The 19,699-nt window shown below is 41.3% G+C and overlaps 1 protein-coding gene across 1 annotated transcript; it reads right to left on the reverse strand.

Moving 5' to 3' along the window:
- Positions 1–1,347: 1,347 nt before the first annotated feature.
- On the reverse strand, positions 1,348–6,677 carry LOC130927941 (5,6-dihydroxyindole-2-carboxylic acid oxidase-like). The gene is made up of 7 exons (XM_057854091.1): positions 6,297–6,677; positions 4,629–4,951; positions 2,452–2,656; positions 2,220–2,387; positions 1,955–2,134; positions 1,731–1,877; positions 1,348–1,673 (listed from the first exon to the last, which is right to left on the reverse strand). Exons 1-7 carry the CDS (start codon positions 6,652–6,654, stop codon positions 1,486–1,488), a joined length of 1,569 nt encoding a protein of 522 aa, XP_057710074.1. The 5' UTR covers positions 6,655–6,677; the 3' UTR covers positions 1,348–1,485.
- Between the last annotated feature and the right edge of the window lie 13,022 nt (positions 6,678–19,699).

Below are 19,699 nucleotides of genomic sequence, written 5' to 3' on the forward strand. Positions count from 1 at the left end.
AACCATCTGTAAAATATGCCATATTTTTCTGTAAATTATGTTGGAATGAAAAGATAAGACAAGACGGATACTGTATATACATTCATCATATGGTACATAAGAACTGTATTTGTTTATTTGTTTAGAAAAACTTGTAGTTCTTAAAAGATAAATGTTAGCAAAAGTTATAGAAATTTTCTATTAAAACCCCTCAATGTTTTTGTTTTAACAACATTTGTAAAATTGTCAATCAAAAAATAAACTAGTAGCTCGCCATTGTTGATGTCAATAATTACACCATGCTCACTCCCCAAACCCATAAAATCATTTGGAACCAAGCGCCAGCAGAGGGCGCCAGACAACAAAAAACAAGTAACAAGTGGACATTACACTGCTGTCATTTTAATCTGTTTGAGCGGGGTATGTGCGTTAATTGCGTCAAATATTTCAACGTGATTAATTAAAAATTAATTACCGCCCGTTAACGCGATAATTTTGACAGCCCTAATTTTATATATATATATATAATAAAATTGCTGGGTCTTTTTTTTTCACCTGTAGGACCCCCCCAAAAAACAAACCTAGAAGATCCAACAAGTAATTGCACATATATATGGTTTTAAGATGTATGTTGCTCATTTTAAAAATGAAAAAAAATGCAATATTGTTGTCGTTTCTAATGCTAGTAGTGTAGTTTTTTTAAATATGCTATATGGCCGGGCCTGTCCCCATGGGGCCCGGCCGGGCACAGCCCGAAAAGGCAACACTGGTTCTCCTTCCCATGGGCTCACCACCTATGGGTTGGGCCAAAGGGGACGGGTGTGTGGGGAGTTGGGCGGCAGCCAAAGGCGGGGGCCTTATCGGTCTGACCCCAAGCTGCAGTTTTGCAAGTTTTGTAGATATTGTGCTTTTAATCTGAAATGATGACGTCGTCTTTGGTGCAGTTCATTTGTGCTAGGTTTGTGCTTGATTTGTGCTGTAAACATTTTCATTTGCGCTGCTATCGTATCATAGATATCGAGATATTCATTTTGAGTGATGACGTCAGCCAATCTGTATCCTAATGCTGCATTTGTGGAAGGTGGGAATTCGGACCTATCCCTACAAATGCAAAAACAAAGTACAAACGATTTTTCAAAATTCAGATTGGTGGGCTGGTTGACCTCAGATTGACCTTTAGATAACATTAGATAGCCGTCTACTCATTTAGCTGCCTAATAGGAGCGCCGGCTACCGATACGCCATTAGCAGCGCGACTTCTGCTTGTTTCTCTATCGCCGTCAAAGTCTGCCAAGGAGTCAATAAACAGTCACCAGTTGTTTTTTTATACAGAATATTTACTCAAGCAACTTTGCAAGAATACGCTTTACAAGTGAAAATTGAAAGGGAATACTCTACTACTGCTGATTGCTAGAATTAGCCTTCTAGGATCGAATAGTATATTACAAGCAAAAAAAGCTCAATATTTGCACGTTTCCAAGGCCTAAGCTCAGATTGATGGCGGGTTCAGACGACCGACTGGTCTCTGACGTCGTCGTATCGTTGGTACTGCTCCGTTAGCAAAGGTTGGTGAACCTCCGTCTTGCTGGTTCTGGCGCGAACCGCGCAGGTGGAGGCCACGAAGACTGCGCCGACGATTACAAGGGCGGCGATGATGCTTAACGTGATGATTTCGGTCAGCGTGAAAGGTTGACCTTGAGGAACGTACGGATTCGTGAGGTTCAGTCAAACCAACGTGTCATTCAACATACCTGGCCATTCGGCTTCGTAAGAGTAGCCCAGGTTTTCCGGGGCGGTCACAAACATCTCTGCGTTAGTCACGGGAGGCCAGAAGGGAACCATGTTGTAGCCTCGGTTGTGACCGATTGGGGCATTTTGGTCGGGATACACCACCGAGCCTGCCGAGAGAGTCCGACAATGTTCTCAGTGCTTACGAATGAAGAAGAACTGATCGTTTCGCATCTCCGAAACGCACCTGGGCTATGTCTTCGCAGCCACTCGTCGAAGATGGCGTCAGTGTAGGTGTGGAGCAAGACAAAGATAGGGTCATTGGGCGAAAGGTGGGTCTGGCCCCCGGTGCCGTTCAGGAAAAGATGGGCCAAATTGTGGAGGCTCCTCACCGCGGGGTCGTAGTTTCCTTGGGGGGCGCTGTAGCCTAGAGCCCGCAAAACATTTCTTGTCTTCATTTGAGGACATGACCCAGGATGGTTAGTCAAATTTAATCTGTCCAACATGGTCACCTTCAATGGTGTTCCTGAAGCTTTCCGAAGAGGTGGAGTAGTACGGAGCGGTATCAAAAGTGTTCACTTGCAGACAGTCGATAACATCCTGAGCTTCCGGGAGACGCTGGACCATCGGCCTGTCGACGTTCCCAGCGGGGTTCCTTCTTATCGGCGAGGTTTCTGTGCCTGGAAGCGGACGCATATGACCGGAAAATCTCGTGATAGTGCCGGCGGGGAATAATAGCCTTACTGTTGCAGACGGTTCCCAGCGTGTCGTAGTCAGCAACGCTCTCGCAGACGACCCTCCACTGAGAGAAGATGGAGTTGGGACTGATAGAGTTGCCGTCAAAGCTGCTCCTGGCTCCCATCAGGTCATCCGTGCAGATGTCGCACGTGCTGCCGCCGATGGCGAAGTTCCAGTAGGGCAGGGCGAATGAGGGGTCTTGCAGCATGTCCTGGTTGGTTTTGAACAGAGATACATATGATAGCCGAGGAGAAAGAGGGAAGAGAGGGAATGTCAGTCGAAAGGAGACGTCATTAGTCGAGGTGGAACGGACAAAATTCATTGATGTGAAGTGGGAAATCCATTATTATGTAAATTTAGATACATTGACATCCTATTCTATGCTACCTGATTGCTAATCCTTGCACTGACAAGCTCATCTACCTGAGTGTGTCTAATTGGACCCAGTCATGCGTGAACCCACGTGTGATAGTCCTGCTGAAAAGTGGAAATGCTGCCCTGGGTTGCCTGGAACTCCAGACTCACCGCTGTTCCAGTGATAGAGTCTGGCGACCATTCCGCCGATCAAATTCCCAGGGCGGAGCAAGCCACAACAAACAGCGGAGTGGACCAATCAGCGACAGGTGGATGTTGCTAAAGCGACAAGAAACTCTAGCGCGAGGGCGTAAACATAGGAGGAGAGCAGAGAACGGAGAAGTTTATTCAACATGGCTAGCGCGAGACATTTAAAACTGAATTTACTGCGGATTGGAACAGATTCTCGGCTCCCCCGTTCGCCATCTGTGCTGTTGTGGAGACGACTTCCGACGCGCAAGAGTGACATTGCTCACAAATAAACGAATCTGATTGCACGGTTACTTTCATTCGGACTCAAGAAGCCAATGAGGAGTTGGGTCATAGACTGTTTGAAAAATACCGGGAAAGCCAGGCAATGCCCTGGGGCCCAGCATTGTCCACGGCAGTCGGGAGGGGGAAAGCACGTCACACTCCTCCACCCGCAGCACTGGCAAAGGGGCCAACATCATCCCGGGGTGGTCTCTGGACATTCCGTGCCCCTATTTAACAGCCCACAGGGAAAGGACAAAGAGATGTGCCACTGCCCGCCCACTCGGACCCCAGACACCGCCGCAACCGCACAAATAACGCGGTACACCATGGGAGTGTCACGTCCGACTAGGCCCAGGGCAGGAAAGGATCCCCACCCGGACGTGGGTGACACCCCGCTGTCCAACCGGCGATCAACGCCGGGCCCGAGACAGACGCCTGGGTAGAAAGGAGAGAGGAACGCAGAAGAACACCAAGGGGCCCCAACCTAACAACATACAGCCTAGACCAGGGGTGTCAAACCAATTCCACAATGGGCCAAAAGGGTCCTGGATTTCGTTCCAACCAATGAAGAGGTCATCTTTTTACCAATCTGATCTCCTACAAGTGTAATCAGTGGATTGCCGTCAGGTGCTGCTTGTTTCAGCAGGAAATTCATTGGGGAATCTGTTCGCGCAGTCTTGGTTGAAATGAAATCCAGGACCCTCTTGGCCCTTTGTGGAATTGGTTTGACACCCCTGGCCTAGATGAAGAGGAGGCCCCGCCCCTGGAGCCCTGCTACACAGAAAAGTATAGGACCCACCTACCGCCCTATTACTTTGTCTGCGATGTCCTTGACTGGCAGCCACTACCCAGCACCGTGATGGGCTGTTTGGGGAGGGTAGTGCAGTTTATGCAATAAAATAGGCGAGGCCAGTGGCACAGCCGCGTGGAGCTTCAACCAGCCCCTAGTTCTAGCGTTCTTGATCTAAAGATGTACACACGTCTCTTAATTGGCACCAACACATGGCCAAATACCCTGGAAAAGGATTGACATGTACCACGACCAGTGACCTCAATATCTAAGATGGGTATTTTCTGTGAAATGGAGGAGAACCAGCACAATCTGTGGGGATGTAGCTCAGTGGTAGAGCACTTGCTTCGCATGTAAAAGGTCCCTGGCATCTCCATGTTTTGTGTGAGGTGATTAAGTAACTGTTTCTGCAGGCCTAGAGAACTACTGTGCCTTGTTTGTTTTGAAGCGCAAGCTGTGAAATTGCCATCCCTAATTTGAATTTCCTAGGGTGGTGAAACCCAATTTCCGAAACTATCGTAATGAAAGCGGAACCGATTCGAGCCGCATTTAGCCTTCGGCTTACTTGCATGTCTCGCTCCAGTTGGAGCAGGTGGTACCGATGCCAGGTGACAAAGCCGGGACCCTCGTGGGAGAAATCCACCCCTCCGAAACTGGGCTGGCCGGCGCCCAGGTACGTCTTACTGACAGAGTAGTAATGGCTCCAGACAAAATAGTTGTAGATGGAGACGTTCTCGAACCGCGTGGTGTTGCCGTCGGGCCCCAGGATCTCGGCGTGTCGTCGGGTGGCAATCACCAGGTCCGGGTGTACCGTGCGCTTGGCCTGGTCCAGCGCGTTGATGAAAGCCAGCTTCTCGGCGGCATTCAGCTGCATCACGTTCCTTCTCACTGTTGGATTAGCCGTGAGGAGTGGATTAAGTCAATTAGTCACGCGTGAATCTCTTTAATTACCGTGTGGAATTCTAGAAAAAACATGACAGTAATGTGGAAGACCAGAGATTCCCCTGAGGATGAATTGGCATTCAGTACTGTTTCAGTGGACGTACAGTGTATCACAAAAGTGAGTACACCCCTCGCATTTCTGCAGATATTTAAGTATATCTTTTCATGGGACAATGACACAATGAAAAGTTGTCTGTGTGCAGCATATATAATCGAGTTAATTTATTTACCCCTCAAAATAACTCAAAATACAGCCATTTCGATCTAAACCCCTGGCAACAAAGATGAGTACACCCCTTAGAAACTACATCCCTAAATGTCCAAATTGAGTACTGCTTGTCATTGTCCCTCCAAAAATGTCATGTGACTCGTTACTGGAGTGCTGTCAGCATTGCTGCAGAGATTGAAGAGGTGGGGGGTCAGCCTTTTAGTGCTCAGACCATACGCCGCACTCTACATCAAATTGGTGTGCATGGCTGTCACCCCAGGAGAAAGCCTCTTCTGAAAACGGTACTCAAGAAAGCCCAAAAACAGTTTACTGGAACCAAGTCCTATGGTCTGATGAGTTGGGCAGGCTTTCTTATATACCGTCTTCAGAAGAAGAAGAAAGAAAAAATGTAGATGTAAAAGAAACTACAACCCTAAATTTCCAAATTGAGTACTGCTTGTCATTTTCCCTCCAAAATGTCATTTAACTCGTTACAGGAGTGGAGGGCTGTCAGCATTGCTGCAGAGATTGAAGAGTTGGGGGGGTCAGCATTTTAGTGCTCAGACCATACGTTGCAATCCACATCAAATTGATGTGCATGGCTTCTTCTAAAGACGGTACACAAGAAAGCCTGCCCGTCTCATCATACCATAGGACTTGGTTCCAGTAATCCATGTGCTTTGTTGTCATGTCTTCAGCAAACTGTTTTCTTGTGTACCGTCTTCAGAAGAGGCTTCCTCCTGGGGTGACAGCCATGCACACCAATTTGATGTAGAGTGCGACGTATGGTTTGAGCAGTAAAATGCTGACCCCCCACCTCTTCAATATCAGCAGCAATGCTGACAGCACTCCTGTAACGAATCACATGACATTTTGGATGGAAAATGACAAGCAGTACTCAATTTGGACATTTAGGGATGTCGTTTCTAAGTGGTGTACTCACCTTTGTTGCCAGGGGTTTGTTGTCCCATGAAAAGATATACTTAAATATCTGCAGAAATGCGAGGGGTGTACTCACTTTTGTGATACACTGTACATTCTATTTGAACTGGTTTCAATTGACAGAAAAAAGCATCAACTCACCCACAGACACTCTCTGATCGCAGTTGACTCCAGTCCATCCGTGTTTGCATCGTCCACAATTGTACCCGCTAAAGTTGCCGCTACACTGGCACGCCTGGTTGAAGAATCGGACCGGCCAGCGCTCTCGATCGTCCCGTCCGTCGTGCGGGTACTGCGGGCCGTGGGGACGCATGTCGGCGGAGACGGCCACGCACATCCCGCGGCCCGCGCCCATTCCGCACGGGTCGGCGCCGAAGCCCGGCGGGGACGGACAGCACCGGCCGCTAAGGAGACCCTCGGGGGTCACGCATTCTCTGGGGAACTGGGCGTCCACCAAAACCCAGCCTGCCAAAAGCAAGAAATGGCAGCACCGTAACATCTCGTCCAAATGACGGTGTCCTTCGTTTCTGCGTGTCAGGCCCCCAAACAAGCGAGGCGACCTTAAATAGAAGATTAGCGCATGACTACCCGGATTTAGGCCCCCTGGCCTAACCCGCGTGATCCAAGTACACACACCAACATCATACAGTATTCCTCAAATTCCTTCTCCAGAATTTGGTATGACCCAGGGTCAAAAAGCTACAGTGCGTTCAAATTTTCATACAGAAAAAAACAGACAAGGGCGAGAAATAAAACAAATAAGGAACAAAAGAAACATTATTTTTGTGATACCTGAAGTTGAAGTGACTTTTACTAAAAATCAATGAGAAAAAACACGAAATACACATAATCTTACAAAACATCATTTTTTTGGGAAACAATCAAAGTGGAGGATTAACCTCAAAGGCCGAGTCACATCCACTCACATGATCCACCCTTGCCATCCCGCCTCAGGTTTTTTCTTGCCCGTATGAACACGTCAAAGCACATGTGATGTAAGCGAGGCAGCTCATCACGGGACACACAGTCGGGGGAAAAAAAAAAAAAAAAAAAGATAATAAGATAGTAATAATACAACATTGTAGTGCCTTGACATAAGAGTAGTTCAAGTGAGGTGCTTTATGAAGTACAGTACTTATATTAACTGTCAGTCCATATATATACAGTATTTGGTATTGACACAGTATGTTATATTATTATTGAACAATACAACATTTCACATATACATGACACATATACACTGGTGGCCAAAAGTATTGGCACCCCTGCAATTCTGTCAGATAATGCTCAATTTCTTCCAGAAAATGATTGCAATTACAAATGCTTTAGTAGTAATATCTTCATTGATTTTGCTTGCAATGAAAAAACACAAGAGAGAATGAAAAAAAATTAAATCATGATCATTTTACACAAAACTCCAAAAATGGGCCGGACAAAAGCATTGGCACCCTTTGAAAAATCATGTAATGCTTCACTAATTTGTGTAATTAACAGCACCTGCACATAACAGGTGGTGGCAATAACTACATCACACTTGCAAACAGTTAAAATGGATTAAAATTGATCCAACCTCTGTCATGTGTCCTTCTGTGTGCCACATTGAGCATGGATTAAAAAAAAAAAAAAAGACCAAAGAACTGTCTGAGGACTTGAGAAGCAAAATTGTGAGGAAACATGGGCAAAGTACTACCAAAGCATTTGTAATTGCAATCATTTTCTGGGAGAAATTATCTGCTAGAATTGCAGGGGTGCCAATACTTTTGGCCAGCAGTGTAACAACAGCAAAAAACTACAAATATTAACACAAAATAGTGATACAATGTACAATAAGATTGGTGTAAAAAACATTAATTTTGGAGCCTTTAGATTTTTAAAAAATATAGATTTAATAGAAAGAGCCATTTTTTAAAAGCAATTAAAATGAGTTTTCGATTTGGCGAATTTTTACTTTTGAATGAAAATATGCCGGAAATATGAGCAGGTTAATAAAATAATATTTTTCCTTATAGGCTCTGTCAAACGATACAAAGCCATAAAAAAAGCATTATATAGCTTTTAAGCTAGCGAACCTTTGCTATGCAAGTTAGCCAATTGCAATATTGCAACATTTGGCTAACTGGCATAGCAAAAGTCCGCTAGCTCAAATGCTTATACTGCTAATGATAACCAGATAGTTCCTGGTGTGCACCAGAAACTATCTGGTGTGCACGAGATTAAAAATTTTTTTTTCTGTCGATGTCTCTTTAGGGGCTCTGTAGTACTTCACATGGCAGAATTCTTTTGAATTATAAGGCACTTTTTAAACCTAAAAAATAAACAAATAAATACATAAAAAACATATATATGAGCGTGCGAGAGGGATACAGTGGTGGATGAAGTACTCACTTTTTTTTTTTTTTTTTTTTAATTTAAGTAAAAGTACAGATGAAGGTGCAAAAAAGTAAAAGTATCTATGAAAAAAAAACTCAAGTAAAAGTACAAAAGTACTTGCTTTAAAATTTACAAATAAAAAGTAAAAGTATTTTAGTATCCATATATATATAATATATATATACAAACCTACTGCACAGGCGTGTGCAGCACCCATCTGAAGGCGCGTTGCTTTCACTGTTGGTTTTTAAGCGGTCAAAATCTTGTTCACCTGCCTAATCTTGCTTGTAGTCGTGTTATTGCCTCTAGTGCTCAGTGACGGTATAATTGCACAGGGTTTATGGATTGGAGGCATGAAAATGAAACTATCAATTTAAAAAGTAAAAATTACAAAATGCGCCTAAAATGTAGTATAGCAAAAAGTAACACTTCATATTAGTACGAAAATTAAGTACAGATACACAAAAATGTACTTAAGTACAGCAACAAATTACTTTTACTTCGTTACATTCCACCACTGTAATATACTATATACAGATATATACTACAAATTGTATGAATTCCTCATCCTTCGTTGTTTTGCCATGTTAAACTGCACGACCGCCATCTACTGGTAGAACGGCGTTAATACTTGAATTCTCTCATTCATAATTAACAAGCATGATGCAGCCGTGTCACTCATTGCAAACAGAGCACCGTGTCAATTTAGCAATAGCACACAATATTAACCATTATTATCAATAAATGGACGACTGCTGTACTCCTACAATGGTACAAAACGCAAAAACAAGAGTTGAAAGCTACACAGAAGCAACTTTTTCTACACAGGTAAGCGAGCGCCGTATTTACATGTTGACTATATGCTAATTTTCCTGTTTGTATTTTCTTCCAAAAATGGCCGTAAACAGTTTCTTTTTTAACTAAAACGCCCAAACTAAAGCCCCGTGACAGTAGTTGTCGGACCGGCGGGGATTTAAGAGTCATTTGGTAGGTCAGTGGCAGACAATAAGTTTATTATTTATGAAATAAAATTGAAGTCGTCACAACGGAAAACGTTTTTTCGTTTCAGTGTTCAAAGTGGTTATTCGCAGGGGGGAAATTGGCTAGAATTTCTCAACGGAACTCCCTGACATAAAAGTTGTTATAGAGCCAGAATGATGATTATTATTATTTTTGATAACCTAAACCGCTGAAATTCAGAGAAAAAGCTTTTGTAACAGTTAAACCTAATAAAACACAACGGATTTTACACGTGCATTAGCCTACTTCATTAGACTTACTGTAACATACGCGAGAATTTACATTTCATTCAAAATTGTATTTTGTGAATGATGTGCAAAATAAAATGAACAATAACAATGGTTGTCAATGCGCTGTAATGGTAAGTGTATCGTCAAAAATCACAGCCGCACATGTTTTTCTGCCATTAAAAACGATTAGAAAAATTTGGACGTGAATAGCCGTCAATGGCATGGCCGTGCATGGCCTGCAAAAATGCCACATACATAAAAAAAACCCACCACATACCAAAATCAATTTTGCCACATCCCCAAAAAATCAGCATGGCAAAATAATTTTTTGTCACATGCCAAATAAAAAATACCACATGGGAAAATCAATTTTGCCACATGGCAAAATAAATTAATAAAATAAAATAATGCCACATGGCAAAGAAAGTGTCACCTGGCAAAATCGTTTTTGCCACATGGCAGAATCTGTTTTGCCCATAACCAAATACCACTTTTGGTAATGTGTTTTTTTTTTTTTTTTTTTTTGCCATGTGGCAAAATGGATTTTGGCATGTGGCATTTTTTTTGACAGGTGGCATTTTATTGCCATGCGGCAAAATGGATTTTGGCATGTGGCATTTTTTTGACAGGTGGCATTTTATTGCCATGTGGCAAAATTGATTTGGCCATGTGGCTTTTTTTTCCCATGTGGCATTTTTTTGCCTTGTGGAAAAATTGATTTGGTTTTTGGAAAGTTTGGACCTGCATAGCCGTCAATGGCATAGCCTGACTTGGTTGCCAGTTGAATGTTAATACGCTGTAATGCTAAGTGTACGGTCAAAAATCAAAGCCAAACATGTTATTCTGCCATTTAAAATGAATGGAAAATTTGGCTGTGCATAGCCGTCAATGGCATGGACGTGCATGGCCTGCAAAAATGCAGTGTATACAAAAAAATGCCACATACAAAAAAAGGCACATACCAAAATTTTGCCACATACCAAGAAATTCCACATGGCAAAATCAGTTTTGTCACATGCAAAAAAGAATGCCACATGGCAAAAAAAAAAAAAGAATGCCACATGGCAAAAAAAAGCCACATGGCAAAAAAAAGTGTCTCCTGGCAAAATCTTTTTTGCCACATACCAAATACCACTTTTGGTTAATGTGGCATTTTTTTTGCCATGTGGCCAAATGGATTTTGCCATGTGGATTTTTTTGGGAGGTGGCATTTTATTGCCATGTAGCAAAATTGATTTTTTACCATGTGGCAAAAGTGATTTTGCCACGTCACATTTTTTTTGCCATGTTTCAAAATTGATTTGGCCATGTGGCATTTTTTTGCCATTTGGCAAAATGGATTTGGATTTTGGAAAGTTTGGACCTGCATAGCCGTCAATGACATAGCCTGACTTGGTTGCCAGTTGAATGTCAATACGCTGTAATGCTAAGTGTACGGTCAAAAATCACAGCCAAACATGTTATTTTGCCATTTAAAATGAATGGAAAATTTGGACGTACATAGCCGTCAATGGCATGGACATGCATGGCCTGCAAAAATGCAATATATACCAAAAAAATGCCACATACTGTACCCCCCCCCAAAAAAAATGCGACAAACCAAATTCCATTTTGCCACATGACAAAAAAAAATGACACATACCAAAATTCCACATGGCAAGAAAATGCCACATGGCAAAAGCAGTTTTGCCACATGGCAAAAAAAACGACAAATGGCAAAAGCAGTTTTGCCACACGGCAAAAAAAAAAAAAAAAAAAAAAAAAAACACATGGCAAAATCCATTTTGCCACATGGCAAATACCACTTTTGGTTGTTGGCCCTGCTGTCTAGGTATCATATTTAGCGGGTTTGACAGTAACCTGAGGGTAATATAATTTATCCTGCATTCTAGTATTATGACCAGCAGAGGGCAGTGACGTCTTTCATTTGACTTTGCCTGAATTGCCTACTCTCGATATTTGCATCCAGAACAGAAATCTGCCTTCATCATTGGGGTGGGTTAAAAAGCCTGGCTCCCTTCAACATACCCACAATACACCTGTGTTGCCACGTGCCCAAAATGACTCATCTTTGCCTAATTGACGCATGCGCGCCTTCTCTCACGGAGGAAATTAATTGGGTTCTCAATATAGTCGGCCATTGATGTGCGAGCTCCGGATGGAAAACTTTGATAAGACTTCCATCCCGAGAACACAAAAGAAGCGCCGAAGCTCCGCCGCCGCGCTAACGATGTCACCGCCGTGCACGCGGGACTTTCTTTCATGGTAGATCTCACCTCCCCTGAGACGCTCGCTCAAAAAGGTGATGCGCTCCATCCTTAATGAGAACCCGTGTGGTAAACAACTGCCGGATCGTAGATAACCCTTAATGTTGTCTACGATCGTTTCGCACGGCGGCACACGATTTCGGCCTGTCGTGATGACAATTTCGTTCTAAATGACCCGAAAATAAAAAACCTGGACAATTGGGTAGTGCGTCTCGTATTAGGAGCGCTTGCGTAACAATGTGCCATAAATAATGCAAGCCACTCCACTTGTTATCCATTTTTAAAGCGCAGCCTCTTTTGAAGCAACTACAATTGGACATTTACGCCGTGACGTCGGCTCGGAGAGAGTTTTATTTTGAAAGGAAATTGAATGTGACAAGGAAGCGTTTAAGTATTAAAGCTTTCGGGAGGGCGCTTGATGTCACTGAATGGCGTCATTGCTGTCCCGAGGGGGTAAACGGTAATATGCTCTTCGTTGTGGTCTCGCTAGATTGCAAATTTCAACAACTTTTTAAAATACTTTTTACTTTGACCAGGGGCGGACCTAGAAAAAATTGGCGGGGTGGCAGGAACCGTTAGAAGGTGGCGTATATTTCATGATGGTACATCCTGCAAATTTTTTGCGACGATGTGATTCAAGGGCCTTCGATGGATTTTAATAACAAAATATGGACATTTAACAGTTCCAATTGACTTTAAGCAATTACAAAATACAAATCTGTTTTGATGTTTATGACAATTTGGTTGATGAAACATTTTTTTCCATGACATTTGCCAGTTGAACTAAACAAGTCCTCATCGATTCATTGTTACATCATAGACTTCGTAACCTATTGACATGACACGGGAAACGGGGCCGATTCCCTAGGGGGCCTATTTTCAAAAACTTCAAATATTTACAAAACTAAAGCTGTTACCGACCTAAAACCAAAACAGGCACCTACCTTAGCCATATATGAGTCTCCATGAGCAGCGGCATCAAAAATTCAAAGTTGTTCCCTTATGAAATCCCGATGGATTATTTTCTATATAACAATTTAAAATGGCTGTAAAAGTCTCAGATTTTACACTAGATGCACAAAAATCAACAAATGCAGAGATAATCACCTATATTTTCAGGATCAAGAGCATTATTTAACATATCTTATACGTTTTTGACCAAAAAAAGCAACCTAATTTTTTTTACTGCAAGTTTTCAACAGCTAATAAATCACTCAATTTAACATCAGAAACTTAATACTTGAGGAAAACATGCAGAATCAATCATAAAGGAAATGTGAATAGAATGTTAATAAATTCTATATACAATCACAACTCATTATAGAATATAATATTTTTTTAATTATAATTATTCACTGTATACTGTTAGCGAATGAGGCTAGCGGCTATCTGGCGTAAAAGGAGCTTTTCTGGCGAAAATTCTTTTGAATAAATGCTTAAATCGCTGTCGACCTGAATAAATTGTCAACTTGTGTTTGGAAGCCTTTTCCAGCTTTCAAAATGGAGTCAGTACAAGGGTTAACCCCTTCTTGCCAAATGTATCACATTTGATACACTTAGAATTTCATGATTTTGAGACCAATTCAGAATTTTGAAATATCTTTCCTAAAAAAAAATAATGGATGCAAGTCAGTTCGTGCACCTGCAGGTTCCATGCAAAAAAACAACAACAGGATTTTGCATGGGTTATAGATATTGGAGCGCTAATTACATATTTTTTTTCTTTTTTACAAATTTGAAAAAAAAAAAGGTTTCAGTAAGACCTTATTTTTCAAATTTTGTGATTTTCTGACAATTGCTTCATATTGCAGGCATTAAAGTGTTAAGACTAAGGTGAACGCTCAGTTTGGCCTTTTGGCAGGGTTGTCAGGGTCTCGCCGGCCCGGGTCGTTGGGGCTGCGCCAGCGTGGGTCCGGCGGTTCGGCTGGCGTGATTCCGGCAATCTGGCTAAAAGGTCCGATTCCTTCAACCTAATAAAAAAAAAGCAAATATCTCAACAATGATAATGGCACAAACGAAACTTTTTACGAGGCAAACGATTGACGTTTTTATTTTAATTTGCGTCGGAGGTTTTAACTCACATTTTGTTCTGCTTCTCATTGGTCTGGTGTGTAATCCCATAGTTGACCACTAGATGCAAAAATGCAAAAAATGTGACTCGAGAAGAATATCACTTTTTTTTTTTAACTGTAGTAATTGCCATTAAATAATAATTTTTCAGTTTAATTGACGGCGATAGATGGCCCGCAGCGTTCGTGCAATTGCTGCCAATCCTCCCAGTCCAAATGGATTGGACGTCTTTCGGCCAAAAACATACCAAGTCATTTCTAATGGGCAAAATTTCCCATTAATTTCCAATGGACCCATTCGCCATTCATTTCAAAAGCACAAAAGCTCACTCCTATTGATTTCCAACCCAAGTGACCAGTTAGCAATTGAATGATTAAATAAGCTACTGAGGTTATTGTGTGGTTAAAGTGCAAATGGTTCATTTTTTTAAAAGCAACTATAGTTGGTTTATCACGTCAATGGCAACCAATGTGTTAATGTCGTGTATGTATGTGTTTAAACGACCTTTTAAAAATGTTAGTCTGGTTAATCATGTAAAAAGATGACTAAAGTGATTCTTATCTCCTCATTCATAACAGAGACATTTCTATTACACGTTTTAAATTATTTCTTCACCATTTCGTGTTGTCTTTTTTTTTTTTTTGTGGGATCATAAATGCGCTGCAAGTTTTAAAAGGGGGGGGGGGGTCCTCCATCATAGCACTGTGCCCTTAAGCCTAATTAAATATTAAAGCTTTTATTGGATCCCACAGAGCTTTTTGTAAATACATTTCATGGCGGGAGAAGCGCCCAAGTTTCAAATTCGCCTCCTGACACAAAGTTGAGGTTATTGCCATTGCAGGCGGCAGCCTCAAGTCCGTTTAGGAGCATTTAGAAAAAGGGGAATTGCTGGTGAAAAGCTTCCAGGGGAAGACGAGGCGGGCTAATAATAAGCCATTCCTTGACAGGATTGGACACACTGTGCACAGCGTAGTCCAGTGGAAAAAAATCAAATAAAAGGCACATTTGGCTTGTTAGAATACGGAAATCTAAGGGAAAAAAATGGTGAAATTGCAGTGATGAAAGCCACCAGATGATGACACACTTTTACACAGAGAGAGAGAGAAGGGACCAAAAGTGGTATTTGTCATGTGGCAAAATGGATTTTGCCATGTGGCATTTTTTTTCTTTACTATGTGGCTTTTTTTTTTTGCCATGTGGCAAAATGGATTTTGACATGTGGCTGTAATGGTAAGTGGATGGCCAAAAATCACAGCCAGGCATGTTTTTCTGCCATTTAAAATGAATGGAAAGTTTGGACGTGCATGGCTGTCAATGGCATGGACGTGCATGTCCTGCAAAACTGCCATATACCCCCAAAAATGCCATAACCCCCCCCCCCCCCCCCCCAAAAAAAAATGCCACAAACCAAAATCCATTTTGCCACATGGCAAAACAATGGCACATGGTAAGATCAATTTTGCCACATGGCAAAAAAATGCCACAAAGCAAAATCCATTTTGCCCAATGGCATAGAAAAATGCCACATGGCAAAATCCATTTTGCCACATGGCAAAAAATGCCACATGGCAAAAAAATGCCACCTTGCAAAATACATTATGCCACATACCCAAAAAAATGCCACATGTCAAAATCCGTTTTGCCACTTGGCAAAAAAATGTCACACGGCAAAATCCATTTTGCCACATTGCCAAGAAAAAATGTCACATGGCAAAAAAATGCCACATTGCAAAATACATTTTGTCACATGGCAAAAAAATGCCACATAGCAAAATACATTTTGTCACATGGCAAAAAAATGCCACATGGCAAAATCCATTTTGCCACATGGCAAAAAAATTCCACATGGCAAAATCCATTTTGCCACATGGCAAAAAAATTCCACATGGCAAAATCCATTTTGCCACATGGCAAAAAAATTCCACATGGCAAAATCCATTTTGCCACATGGCAAATACCACTTTTGGTTCTTGGCCCTGCTGCTTTTACAGGAATCTGTGCACTTGTTTCATTCATATGGATTTTTTTGAGAGTTTGAGGAGGGGATGCCAATTATTTGTTTTCCTAACTTTTGACGACTTGTCTCTCATTAGCTTCATGAGTTGCCATTTTATACAACAGCCACTATTTCCACATATTGCTGACCCGGTTTTCGGATATGTCAGACTGTTCTACGTTTTGGCTTTTCTTCCCGCGGCTAAAATATCTCTCTGCTGCCCAGAGTGCGAAGGTCGCGTAAGTGAGAACAACTTTTAAAAAAAAACATGTGACAGTTGTAGTGCCAAAACTGTGACTTTTTTTTTTTTTTTTTTTTTTTTTGCAGCTGTACTGTCTTTTTTGACTCTTTGTGATTTTATTTTATTTGTATTAATACACATGGATATATTTTTAAAATATAAATGCCTAGGTTTTTTGGACGATAAGTTGCACTAGCCAAAAAATGCGCAATAGAGAGGAAAAAAAAACTATTTAAGTTGTATTTTTGGGTGAAATTTTGTTTTATTCATTTCAGTAAGAATAACCTCCGAATTTTGCTAGTAACTAAAAGTTTTTCGCCAAGTCCAAACTTTCTTTTTGCTGCTCGGTTAGTTTTTGGCTGCAGATTACACTACTTGCACCTTGTAACCTCAGTTGTCTTTATTTTTATAAGTTACTGCGACCTCCATGAAGTTGGCCGTCCATCGGACGCAAATTTAATAAACAAAAAAAGCACTGGTGCCATTTATTTATGCTATGTTTGTGCTATAATTTTATTGATTTTGAGATGTTAATTTGGAGTGATGACGTCAATCGCAGCCCCCAATTTACTGCAAAATGCAGCCGAAGGGTTGCCATTCGTTTGTGCTACGTTTGCACTAGTTGTTGGGCCACCCCCTCCGTTATTGAAAGTTGGTACGCTCCGTCAGCTGCGATTGACATCATCACTCGGAATTCTAATCTGAATACGATAGTAGTACAAACAACAAATTTTACAGCACAAATGATTGACACAATTTTTTAATCAGGGGCTTTTCAATTGTATCCATCTCAAAAACTATAGCAGCACAGACAACACTTTTTACAGCAAAAACATGTGACGTCTTTTTTTTTTAAATGTAAATTCGCGTCTGATGGGGGGGGTCAACTTCATGAAAGTGTTACAGCCAGCTAATGTTGAAACAACATGAGCGCCTTCTAGCGGTTCAGTGTGAAAATAATGTGAAATAATTTTATAATTCCACACACAAGTTGCGCCACAGTCGGACCCAATGCCAAACTATGGAAAATAAACTGCGACTTTTAGTTCGAAAAATACGGTAATGTTTTTACAAAAAAATAAAATTGGTAGTGGATATAAAACATTCAACAAATTCTTTTTTTTTTTGCAATAAATGCATTTAAAACTAAATTAAAATATCTGAGCTTAACCATAAACTGTGTTTAAAAAAATAATAAAAAAATAAAAAAATAAATGAGTATGTAATTACAACAAAAGAACAATTGGCTAACTTGCTTAGCAAAAGTCCACTAGCTTAAATGCCATAATTTTTTTGTTTTTATTTTTTTCAAACAAAGCTCTTAAATCATTCAAACCCATATTCCCACAAAAAATTGCTAAATATATTTCTAAACTAAATAATGAATGCGTAAACAATCACATTAGCTCAAACAAAACTAGAAACTGCAATTTATGGAGAAATTACTCCGGGTCTTTGCTCTGTGGTGATACAGATCTTAACCCCGGCCAGGTTGGCTTGGGGACATTTCGGGGACAAGATCAGGTCACTTCCTGTTGATTTGGGGGACATTTTTTTTTGCCATTGAAAATGAATGGGGAAAAAATTTGGATGTCCATGGCCGTCAATGGCATCGACTCACAGATGCGTCAATGGAATCCAAGTACATTCGCATCAATGAATTTGACATACATGGCCGTCAATGGCAACAATGCAATGTAAATTTTATTGGAAATCCCATTAAAAGTGAATGGGACATTTCCCATTAAAAATGAATGGGCAAGTTTTGGCTAATTTCCAGGGAACCGTAAATTATATTCAAATCCTGTATAACTTTAATGGTCCTCACCGTCCCGGAATTTTGTGATTTGGTGAAAAATTATAGGACTAGATACATTTTGAAACTTTTCTTTGTTTCCTATTAAAAATGAATGGGCAAGTTTTTGACAAATTTCCGGGAAACCGTACATTTTTTCCAAAAAACTCTCTCTGTGACTTCTATGCCCCTCGCTGTCGCCATCCCCGAATTTTTGATGCCCAAATTGTGTGTTTTGGTCAAAAATTAAAGGACTAGATACATTTTAAAACTTTTTTTTTTTTTTTTTTTCCCCCATTAAAAATGAATGGGAAAGTTTTTGGCAAATTTCCGGGGAACTAATTTTTTTCCAAATTCTGTATGTAACTTTTATGCCCCTCACCGTCCTGGAATTTTTGATGCCCAAATTGTGTGATTTGCTCAAAAATTGTAGGACTGGATACATTTTGAAACTTTTTTTTCCTCATTAAAAATGAATGGGCAAGTTTTTGTCAAATTTCCAGGAAACCGTAATTTTTTTCCAAATTCTGTATTCAACTTTTATGCCCCTCACCGTCTGGAATTTTTGATACCTAAATTATGTAATTTGGTCAAAAATTGTAGGACTACATACATTTTTAAATAGATTTTTTTTTCGGAAAATTGCCGTTTGCTGTGCAACGGAAAATTTTTCGGAGCCGTTTGAAAAATTCCCTTGATTGCGCAAAAATTTCGTGTCGATACTTGAACGGTGCCGATCGGTCAAGCGGTTCGGACTGTGCGGCGCGCCGAAGAAATCCCATTAAAAAAAAAAAACAATAACACTATCTGGGTCTTTGAAAAAAGACCCAGATAAACATACTGTATGTTTGTCTTAACAGGGAGCAGCTAGCCAGCCATGTTAGACGAGTTAGGCATATTCACTGTTACGACTAGAGTTCAGTGTATCCACCCGAATTAATAAAACTAAATGCATCACTTTCAAAACAAACCATTACAACGTCACTCCGATTAAACGAATCTTTGAAGCTTTTTTTCCTAATTGTCATCCATCGTCGTCAATCGCAGGAGATAAGTTAAGATGTCCGACAATTGATTATCATTGGTTTACAATGCGTCATTTAACCTAATATGATATCTACGGTTGTACAGACTACTCGAGCGGTAAACTTCACTACTCCGAAATGACTAAATTGCTTGAAATTCTTTGGCTCACGGGCTAGTTCTTAAGAACCGGCGCCCTGAAGAGTCCGTCTGCCCGCCCGCCGGCAGGCCATGCGCACTTGCAGATAAGGCCCGAGCCAGGTCGGTGTGGCCCGAGCTCCGTGGTGGGAATCATCAATCACGAGACGCCTCCCTCTAGTCAAACGGAGCGGGTCCTGCCGAGAACACGACGCCGGTGCCAAAGCCGAGCAGAGGCCAGGCGAGGCAGATGAGCGGGAGGGGCGCGTTGAGACGCTTCCAAGGGCACTCATCTTCAGGCAGATTGATGGGCAAAGCTACCTCGCAACCAAGCGGGACTCGTTTTTCTGCTGAATGGATGTCACGTTAGTCAGAAGCAGCAAAAGTACTACAG

This window comes from Corythoichthys intestinalis, chromosome 13 (assembly GCF_030265065.1).
Source record: "Corythoichthys intestinalis isolate RoL2023-P3 chromosome 13, ASM3026506v1, whole genome shotgun sequence".
Lineage (NCBI taxonomy): Eukaryota > Metazoa > Chordata > Actinopteri > Syngnathiformes > Syngnathidae > Corythoichthys > Corythoichthys intestinalis.

What these genes read in the sequence shown, in the direction of transcription:
- LOC130927941 (XM_057854091.1), bottom strand. Translation starts at nt 6,654, where the DNA reads ATGTTACGGTGCTGCCATTTCTTGCTTTTGGCAGGCTGGGTTTTGGTG. An exon ending in CTTCAGGAACACCATTGAAG is followed by an intron (nt 2,135 to 2,219) that starts GTGACCATGTTG and finishes TGCGGGCTCTAG; the next exon opens with GCTACAGCGCCCCCCAAGGA. An exon ending in GCTGCGAAGACATAGCCCAG is followed by an intron (nt 1,878 to 1,954) that starts GTGCGTTTCGGA and finishes CTCTCTCGGCAG; the next exon opens with GCTCGGTGGTGTATCCCGAC.